This window comes from Branchiostoma lanceolatum, chromosome 7 (assembly GCF_035083965.1).
Source record: "Branchiostoma lanceolatum isolate klBraLanc5 chromosome 7, klBraLanc5.hap2, whole genome shotgun sequence".
In the NCBI taxonomy this organism is placed as follows: Eukaryota; Metazoa; Chordata; class Leptocardii; order Amphioxiformes; family Branchiostomatidae; genus Branchiostoma; species Branchiostoma lanceolatum.
In genome coordinates, this window is record NC_089728.1 from 16,995,474 (window position 1) to 17,005,620 (window position 10,147).

A 10,147-nucleotide genomic window follows, 5' to 3' on the forward strand; every position below is an offset into this window, starting at 1 on the left:
GCTGCGCAGTTGGAGTTGCGCAGTAGCCCATGGGTCATAGGTCATAAGGGAACGGACCAGACAAAGGAGCGACTGCGAGCCAAAAACGTGACGAATTCGAGCTGTTTTAAGTATGTTTTAGTAGTTTTAATTCATATTTGCATAGCAAATGGTTAATGATATCTTAAGGTAGCCTATCAATGTTTCAGTTACGGTCTGGTATGCTGTTTTATGGAGTTTCTGAAGGCAAGGCAAGAAGGGGGAGGGGGGCAGAGTATGACTGATATCCCAAAACAATCTGCAGGGGGATTGAAGACGTCCGACACCCTTTTTTTTCGAATCTTGAAGCTGTATTGATTTCGTCGTCCGCCATGTTGGATTTGACGTCACACGGGAGCCATCTTGTTTATTGGCGTATGTGGTGTTCTGACTTTGAGTGTGTTGTTGTGGTCTTCTTGAAGTTGAATATTATGATAGTTTGGCTTTGTTGTTTTTTTCCTTCCCAGGCACAGTGGTCATCTGGTCAGCTCAACATAGAGATGGCCGCAGGCGGTGGTCACTCTGGCCAGCACCCTAACCTGGTGGACGACCTGGAGGGCTCCTTCCACACTCTCTTCTCCTCCCTCGTCAACCAAGACCACGTCAACATCGTCGAACAGGACGAGATCAAGACCAGCGTGGAACAGAACGTGCAGAAATTCCTCGACACCGCCAAACAGATCGAGTGCTTCTTCCTGCAGCGAAGACTGCTTCTGTCAAGTCAGCGTCCAGAGCAAATCTTAAAGGAGGACATCCAAGAACTGCGGACGGAACTTCAGAGGAAGGAGGGGTTGATACAGAAGCATCAACAAAAGATTGCTCAGTGGCAGACCGTTTTGGCGGACATCAGAGGGTTGGGGCGGCGGCCGTCTCAAGCACCCCCGCAGACGGATGGTATGTCCCAGGGTGCGTCAACGTCTTCGCAAGTACGCCCTCCAGCACCCGGGACTCCGGGTACGCCAACGATGATCGGACCGGGGGGACAGCACGGATTGATGTGGTCGCAGCACGGCTTGGGGCCGGGGGTCGGACCCCTAGCTCATCTTGAACAGACTGCCTCCAGTCTGGGTAACCTTGGAGGCAGCTTTGGTAGTTTCGACAGAGGGGGGAGCTTCGAAAGGGGAGGCAGCTTTGATAGACGATAACGCGATAACTAAGACGATAATTTAGGCGATAACTTAGACGATAACTGCCTCCAGTCTAGGTAACCTTGGACTTGGAGGTAGCTTTATTTGGTAGCTTTGACGGGGTAGCTTTGAAGGTCGACGTTAACTCGATATTATGTATGAATATACATTTGTATGTAGATTGTGTTTAGTGCCCTCGTGATTCTCAAGGCAGTTGTGTCACCACCCATATAACTCGAGTTTTATGTAGCATAACAATAACATGTACAAATCTTTTTATAGATGGAAATATCTGCGACATATGAATAGTATCTAGATTATTTCGAGCCCTCGTGATTCTCAAGGCAGTTGTGTCACCCTCCGTATAACTCAAGTTTCATCAAAAATAACAGTAACATGTACAGAACCTTATTTTATTTTTATAGATGGTAATATCTGTTTGCCTTTTTGTTATTATTCCCTAAAGCATTCCAATACTAGAATCAATATGTTATTACTGTAATACATGTACAGTACCTGGTAACATGATGCCTCAGATCTATGTGCATCACCTGTCATGTTCATGTATGTTGTTTTCAAAATTATGATGTTAATAAATTATGATAAGAACCTGTGGTTGGGTGAGCCTTTACCACATTAGCCTGGAATCCAGTTTTAGTCTGCTCTTGCTGCATTTCCAGATAGAGAGCTGTGTACCTAAACCCTGGACGGTGGACCTGTACTTGTAAAATTGACCTGAACATCTACTGTACCTGTACATGTACCTAAACAAACTAAAACACTAGTGGACACCATTTTTTAGACTGAAGATAGGTAAATCGCTTGACAGAGATTACAATTTTGATAACCTCACAGTTAGAAATGAAGAAAACTTGCAAATAGACGTCTTTTGAGATTCAAATACATAAATCCTCATACAAAGATGACAATTTACAAGACAGTTGCCTACATGTTTAACTTGCAGATAATTGATTAAACTTGTTAAGGTTCAGGTTCGGACCTGTACCTAAACCGCAGTACTTGTACCGTACCTTAATTTTTGTTACATGTACACAGCCCTATTTACAGACTATCAGTGCATTGCATGTACATGTGTATACATTAGTTACAAGCTTAGGGGCAGTTCATTAAAGATTCAATCCAATTATAGGAGCACAAACAAGGTAGTACATAGAGCTGTGAATTGGTACACTGTATGACTATAATTGATGAGGTACAGGTCCAAAATACTGTAAATGCAGAAATGTTCGCGGTGGTTTTATGTTTGCGATTTTGGCTGTGAACTCTTTACCACAAACTTAAAACCGCCATTTCATTGTGTGACTGTAGCGCTGATATTGTTTCAAACACAAACTCAAAACCCCCGCAAACACTCCATTTTCTCCTTACCGTGAAATTAAATCCCCGTGAACATTTCTGCATTTACAGTACCAGAACGCTGGTGTGCTCGTACTGTACCTGATGATACATAGGTCAGGGGATAGGTCAGGGGATGGCAAATCTGACAGAAAGTTACGATTTACCATGAAATTGTGTGGCAGTCTCTAAGCACTAGTGCACAACATATCAATTTTTTGTATTTTTCATAAGATAAATACCTCATACTGTAGCTCTTGTCACTTAAGAATTATAGATGCGATGCAATAGGCTTGAGTTCAGCACAATTGTAAATTATGTTCAAACATGCTTCTATCTTTCTGGAAGATGAACTATTTTTGAACAGTTACATGTACCTGTTCCCAAACCACTGTGCCTAAAATGTGTATAGGTACATACCTCTAGTAGTACAGGTATCAGTAATAGCAACTACTCTACACTATACAGCAGAAAAAGGACAAGTGTATTTTCATTTTGCCTCATTTAATGACAAGTGCGGGGATGTATAGAGGGTTCTCCACAGCTACATATGTGCATCACAAGAATAGGAAATGTGACATACAGATCGGTATTAACTGTTTGACCTATGACCCAGCACCATGCATTAGTCTAGTGTTATACAACAACAAATCCTTGCCCCAAGTTGCTTGGTTTAGTTAGCCTCTACCAGGCTCCACAGTCGCTGGAAAAAATCATGTCCGAGGAGTTGGTTCGCTATATAAGTTACAGTTTGCTTCCCGTGGATGGCATATTGGACCCTCTGTCCGTAGCCGACTCCCTAAGCATACTATTCACTCTATTTGGCCAATTTCTACAATTTTTCCAGCCATCTGCGGGGCCTGGTAGAGGCAGCTATGGTTTAATGTCAAATAATGTCACAAAATTTGATCCATGGTAAGCTATAAAGAGGTAGCACTGATTTTATAATGTTACTGTAATGCTTAAAACATTCCCAGTGGTTTTAATTCCTTGGTTTTCAGGGCAAGCTCACCACCGTGAATTCATCAGAAATGTGCTTCCAACGTATTACAACAGAAAGGTTTTGAACCGTGAACTTGAAAACCTATCTCCTTTCCTTTCTACATGTATTGCAAAACTAAGGCCCACGAAAATAATTGCAGTACTATGAACTAGCCTCCAGTGCAATCTATGCAAACTGCTAACCATGGACCACATTTACATATAGATTGTAACATCATTTTTCTACAGGATGGTGTTTTGGGAATGTTTGGGGGGTGCCACTATCAACCTATTAGTAACAGTAAGTTCTATTGTTCAGAAAGTAAACTGTTAAGTCGCGAGGACACAGCTTAAATGAGCACGGCACTTTTAAGTGTAAAGGATTTTTTAAGAGCAAGAGTTTAGTAACATGTTCTGTTTGCAGCAAAAGTCCTGAGTTAGTTTGCTGATGTATTTAAGTACCCACAAGATATTAAAGCAGCCTGGTTGTTTAAGTGGGTATCTCACTGGAAACGCGGCATGTTGGCAACCTCGCTGCGACCAAACGATTTATCAGAGTGCTCAACGGATTTCATAGACGGAAAACAAATCTTTTTACACTCTGTGTGCTTTGTTTTCTTTTTAGTCCTACATGTACCTTTTGCATGATATTCTCATTATAAAGTCAAGGGTAACACAAATATAATTTAGAATGCAGTGAGGTCACGAATATGCTTTAGTCCAATGAGATACCCGCTATAGCTTGTGGTACCATTGACATGTCTGACAACTGGTTGGATGTTATTAAAATCCCACAAAAAATCTTTTCATGTACTTGATATGATTTAATGACTACAACTCTGTTTGACATACATAGTCATTACTTCATTTTGTAGATAAAGTCGGCTGGCTTTTATACTTGCATGTTCTATGAATTGTTTTGACAAAGTGTTAAGTTAAAGAAATGTTCTTCCAGCATTGCCTACATCACAATTTAGTTTACAGAGTGGAAAAGTAGAAGAGACTAGAATACAGTAAATGCAGAAATATTTGCAGGGTTTTAATTTCGTGGTAGGGAAAAAAATTGATTGTTCGCAGTGGTTTGGGGTTTGCTTTTGAAACAATAGTAGCGCTACAGTCACACAATGGAACGGCTTTTCAACAGTGCTTTTAATTTCGCAGGTTCACCCTGAAGATCGCGAACATAAAACTACTGCAAACATTTCTGCATTTACAGTAAGTCGTACTGTTGTGTGAAAGCCACTGGATAACATGTTAGTGTAATAACAACTAGACTCTCAACTTTGTATGTGGAGATATTTGACATTTCTACAATGTAAGATGCTTCATTACATGTTGAATCCATTACTTTGAAGAAAAAAAGCTGAAATAGCCAATTTTACTAGAAGACCTTGATGCACACGTCACATTACTGAAACTCTAGAGGTCCACCAAGGCCTTCCAAACATAACTATATATACAAAAAGATATCTAGAGAGAATTGTCTTCTTAAGACGTCTTGGTCTTCTTTTTCTTCTCGGCTTCCTCCTCCTTTTCCTTCTCCACCTCAGCCATGATCTTTTCTATCTCCTCCACACTTAGCATCTGAAGAAAGAAACAGACAAAAATGATGAGCTTTCAAGACATTGAGGGCTAATCTATATTCTCTACTATGGTTAAAATAGTGCATTTAATATCACTGTGGTAACGTGCATAGTCACCCCGACCAATCGAATCACGTGAATCGCATTGAAACTCAGATTCGTATCAGCCATTTCCCGACAAATCGCTTTCTAACTTGCGTTAACGACTACATCTGACTACATCTACAAATGATTGAATCCGTCCGCTATTTAACTTCTAGTTTCTACTACTTTTCTCTAAACGTTAAATCGAGGGCGGATTCAATTACTTCCAAAGTGCCAAAATTGTCAATCTGAAAACGTCTTTTGGAAGCTGACACCTTCCACCATCTCACTGGCGATTTTGTTTGGTCAGATGTAGTCGTCAACGCAAGTTAGAAAGCGATTTGTTGGGAATTCAATACGATTCACGTGATTGGATTGGTCGGGGTGATAGTCCAGTAGCACTTAACAGCCCTGCCTCTGAAACTAGAAGCCATGAGTTTGAATCCCGGCTGTGTCGCTAACCCGACATGCACGCTACCGGAAAGGTTCGCAGTCCTTAGAACAGGACGTTAAGCCGTGGTCCACTGTTCATTGTACTTGTCAAAAAGAGCTAAGGGGAACTTCTCTGTTACAATGAACCTTTAAATACTGTACATAGCGTCTGTCTTCTCTGTCACAACCAGTGGAAGAGTAGCTTTTCAGCGAGCTAAACTGGTTCGAGATAACTTTGACTTTTTCACTGAAGAATTGAAACCGAGCTATTAGACTTTTATCTATGCTGGTATTTCTTTAAGTGTCAAGAAAAGAAGATGACAGTCACCTTAAGGGGCTCATCTCTCCTCATCACAGCAAGCTCCACATTCTTAGATCCTGATTGCACAACCTGAAGAAATAAAACATTACACAATAAGACATTGTACAATACACCTTAAACTGTTAATGACATGAAAATACATTTTCTTATCATCCCTAACAAGGATAGTATTAGTATCATTTAAAGTTTACACAAAGTAAACATTCTTCTGCTGGTATTGAACAAAACAATATAATTACCTGGCGCTAAGAATCAAGAGCTGGAAGTATGATGCCAGCTTTTTTTTTAAAAAGCACTTGTTTTAATTGTTTGTTCAATACCATTAGAAGGGTATTTATTTGGTGTAAATTGTCTAAATGTTTACTGAATGATACTATCCTTGTTAGAGATATTGAGAAATGCTGTATTTTGGTGTCTTTAACACTTAAATTAATGTAAACAACAACTAGAAATACAATGTAACCTGTCATTTATACGGTTCAAAAAAATCTTCTATTCACCTGTGTGAGACAGCATCTTTTGTTAACCTTCTCCCTGCTGCCTAACTCTGTAACCAATAGACAATGGGATGCCAAATGGCTACTGCAGTGTTCTTAAGGTTATGTATCAACCATATCAAGGTTCTACATCATTCATACTTTGAAGTACCCTCGGTAAGACCTTACCTCCAGGAGAGCCTTAAGAGCTAGTTTGATGGACTCCGCGTCAGAATCGGCCACTTCATCGGTGTAATGTTTCTCTAGGTACTCTCGCACTGTCTTTGCACTACGACCGGTGGCATTGGCCTAACAACAAATAAAGCAACAAAACATAGAAAATATATCAGTGCTCTAAGATATTAAAGTAAAATGCATCGATAGCAACATTTTTGAACACACAAAAATCATCTGACCTGCCCTTGAAAGTTCATCTGTGTTGGCAAAAGTCATTCTCAATCGAAGTTGAACTTCAAATTATTGCTAACAAAGAAAATTGGACTTAACCAAATTACTGCAGATAAATACACTCTTGCATATCGAGCACGTGACTCTGGGGTCTCCAAATGCAACAATCCCTCGGGGGCGGAATAGACTTTCTGAAACTTATAATTTACTGCTCACGAGTCACTTGTCTTGTTCTATCTGCATAATGTGATGTCACAGAAGTAGTGGATTGCTAATTCCTTGACTGGAGCTGATCAGTCAAAAATTTGGGTGAGTCCAATTTTTTGTGTGTGGCAATTTGCAGCTTATCTTTTCATTCAGAAAAGTAATCAGAATATTTTGGGACCATCTAAAATGACTAACCTTCCACTCATGATGGGTTCCCGACGGGTCCGTCTGGTAGAGGTGAGGTGTGCCGTCGTAGTCAAACCCAACGATCAGGCAAGAGATACCAAATGGCCTCCTCCCGTTACTCTGGGTGTAACGCTACAGGACAACAATGGCATGTTTTAGTCATACATGTTGAAACAGACCTACATGTATAGTTTAGTATGGTAACCTACTATTGTACTACTAGTGTCCATTTGGTACATGGGGAAAGTCCTGTGCTCTATAACATACAATATACAGTAATACAAATTTCGTACAGCATTACTGTCAGGTGTTTTTTCTTTTTTTCATTTCGGCCCTTAATTCTTTGCAGCTCCATGTGTTTTTCTAGAAAAAAATTGCATGGGGGTACGAGAGAGCAGAGCGATAAAGCGAGGGCATGGTGTAGATTTTCCCCCTGGCACAATGTGGGGTGTTCAGAGAGAATTCTAACTCTGAGCAAAAATGGGGTAATCTAAGGCTTCTTGAGGAGGGAAATTAATGTCAGACAGGTCAAAGTTGAAGACTGTGGTCACACATGCAATTTTATGCTTGTCAGAGATTCTGCTCTCTTGAGTAAGGGGGCACGTGGTCAGAGCATGTGGGCGCAGCACCCCTGCACCCCTTTTTAGAAAAAAACCTGCTTGCCCCTGCTACCCTAAGTCAGAAGCCCCACCTGTTTGAGGGTGGCGATGTAACGTGTGATATACTCCAGGGTTACAGGGTCCTCCACGGTCAGTCTGTGGCTCTGACACTCCACACGCGCTCGGTTGATCAGGATTCGCGCATCAGCCGTCAGACCTAGGGTTTTATGGGACAAAGAATCAAATATTAGTGGAACCATACATGTCAGTTTTTCTTCTTCAAGTTTTGATACTGAATGGACTAATTCAGTGCAGAAACCTGTTTACTTATGATAATGAATAATATACGGAATAAGGATTTTGAAAGGAAATACATTCTATTTCACCTTACTGTATACTTTCTTTCGGCGTCACCCCATATTGGAGAACAACAGTGGGCGTACCTCAAGGTAGCACACTAGGACCTCTCCTTTTCGTAGTATACCTCAATGATCTGATGGAACTTTCATGTAAATCATTATCAATAGTATCTCAATGTTATCGAAAGACTATATTCTGTAAAGTAGATTGCCATTTTAAACCAGCCTGTTTAATTTTTAAGTGACAAGGGTTGCCGGGATGTATAATACACCACCTAGCAGATGTACATCGAACTGCACCCATGCCAATAAATATCTTACCTGCAAATGCCATGGCCACATGGTCATCCAGTAGGCATATCTTGCGGACAGTTCTCTCATCTTGTAGCTTGGCGATGGCCTTCTTTTCCACCCCCAGGACTACGATATCCTTCCCGCGAACACCAACCTGGGACAGAGACACGCATTGTTACAGGTTGTTCAAAGTAGACAGTTCTTTCCAGAACTAATAATAAGGCCAAACAGGGGACTTCTTCTTCTTCATTTCTTTTGAGGAACAAACTTCAACTTGCTGAAGATTTTGTAGCCTATGTACCAACTACAAGACTAGGGTAGATAATCACTGGGAAGGGCAAAGTATGCGGTGTGAACGAGTGAAAACCAGGACTTTAACAGGCTGACGCCTTCTATCTTGCGTGCTGTATCAAGTATCAACTTGAAAAAATAAAGATTGATCCACTCACACTGGGGATGACCCTTACTCTTTTCGATAAGTGTGACGGGTTCTTTATCATGCTTAAGGTGTGTCCCTCCTCAAATATGGGACAATCACTTAACCCCTTACTGAAGCTTGGTACTCATTTCCACCCAAGTGAAGTGAGGAAAGTTATGTAAAGTGCCTTTTCCATGGGCACAATGTCAGTGATATGACAGGATTTGAACCAGCGACCTCTTGGGTTCAGGGCCAAACATGTTGAAGTTATGCCACACAACCCAACTATGATTACAGAAAATAGTGGGTGAAATTGTAGACTGGTTGCCAGACCACCGCGCTCCTGGAGCTAATCCTTCGGCCGGGGAAGCAACTCGCGCCGCCGCCACAGATAGCACACGGCCCACTAACGATAGATATCAGGGTTCGGCTGCCAAGCGCCCGGGTGCCAACTCTATCCCTACTAACAGGTTACCCGGCCAAAAAGGCTTATCATCGCATCGCGTGAAAGGTCTGGTATCCAGGCTAGTGAAATTGCGGTCAGACAAGTCACAGTTGAAGAGCAGCCACCTGCAGACTGGCATGGCCAGTGGTCAATCTAAAGTAAATGTTAACTTTTAGGAGAATTTGTTCTGAAGGTTAAGTGGATGCATGTTGAAGGTATGAGGGTGCAGGAACCCTCTTTGTTAAAACCCTGTCACACATGATTGTTGATTTCATACCTTTATAAAATTGTTGATCTCTAAAAAAAAGTAAAATCATGTTGATGGCAGCAAGAGGCGAAGTCATGTCAGAATTTGGACATGACAGTTCAAAAAAGCACTACTCTATGGTGAAATAAATTTAATCTCATGTCACTTGAAATAAACGTCATTTGAGATTCGTACTTGTTTCCGCTAAAAGAATTGGTGAGGACCGAAGAAAGTGACTAAACTGTTTTGAAAAGGGGGAGGGGGGCAGAATTCATGACAGAGCAAAATCATGATAGTGACAGAAAAAGCTTCAACTTCTAGCTTCGACTTTGCACGTGTACATCCATGCACGTGGAACCTACCGCCGTGGAGCCCTTCTTCACAGCCTCCTGTGCATATTCCACCTGGAATAAATGTCCGTCGGGTGAGAAGACGGTGATGGCACGGTCGTAACGGCTCGACATCTTTACCACGTTTTTCTTTCCTTCTTTCCACAAAATCCAAAATGTCCGCCTGTGATCTCAATGCGCATGCGCGACCTGAAAAGCTTGATGGGAACCCAGACGATACCAAATACTCTCCCAAAGAAAGGTAGAAACTTTTTG

The 10,147-nt window shown here is 41.4% G+C and overlaps 2 protein-coding genes across 2 annotated transcripts; one reads left to right on the plus strand and one right to left on the minus strand.

Annotated features, from left to right (window-relative positions):
* The first annotated feature begins 4 nt into the window (after window positions 1-4).
* On the plus strand, window positions 5-4,875 carry LOC136437941 (mediator of RNA polymerase II transcription subunit 28-like). Its single transcript, XM_066432532.1, has 2 exons — window positions 5-110; window positions 486-4,875. Exon 2 carries the CDS (start codon window positions 519-521, stop codon window positions 1,161-1,163), a length of 645 nt encoding a protein of 214 aa, XP_066288629.1. The 5' UTR covers window positions 5-110; window positions 486-518; the 3' UTR covers window positions 1,164-4,875.
* Window positions 4,286-10,068, minus strand: LOC136437940 (proteasome subunit alpha type-7). Its single transcript, XM_066432531.1, has 7 exons — window positions 9,905-10,068; window positions 8,460-8,586; window positions 7,872-7,996; window positions 7,190-7,312; window positions 6,569-6,688; window positions 5,910-5,972; window positions 4,286-5,066 (listed from the first exon to the last, which is right to left on the minus strand). Exons 1-7 carry the CDS (start codon window positions 10,004-10,006, stop codon window positions 4,971-4,973), a joined length of 756 nt encoding a protein of 251 aa, XP_066288628.1. The 5' UTR covers window positions 10,007-10,068; the 3' UTR covers window positions 4,286-4,970.
* Window positions 10,069-10,147: the final 79 nt, after the last annotated feature.

Bases quoted from the DNA above. Each gene is read 5' to 3' on its own strand.
- LOC136437941 (XM_066432532.1), top strand. From the start codon at position 519: ATGGCCGCAGGCGGTGGTCACTCTGGCCAGCACCCTAACCTGGTGGAC.
- LOC136437940 (XM_066432531.1), bottom strand. From the start codon at position 10,006: ATGTCGAGCCGTTACGACCGTGCCATCACCGTCTTCTCACCCGACGGA. The intron at 8,587-9,904 runs GTAGGTTCCACG...TCTCTGTCCCAG, and splicing joins TGAAGAAGGGCTCCACGGCG to GTTGGTGTTCGCGGGAAGGA. The intron at 5,067-5,909 runs GTGACTGTCATC...TTCTTTCTTCAG, and splicing joins GGAGAGATGAGCCCCTTAAG to ATGCTAAGTGTGGAGGAGAT.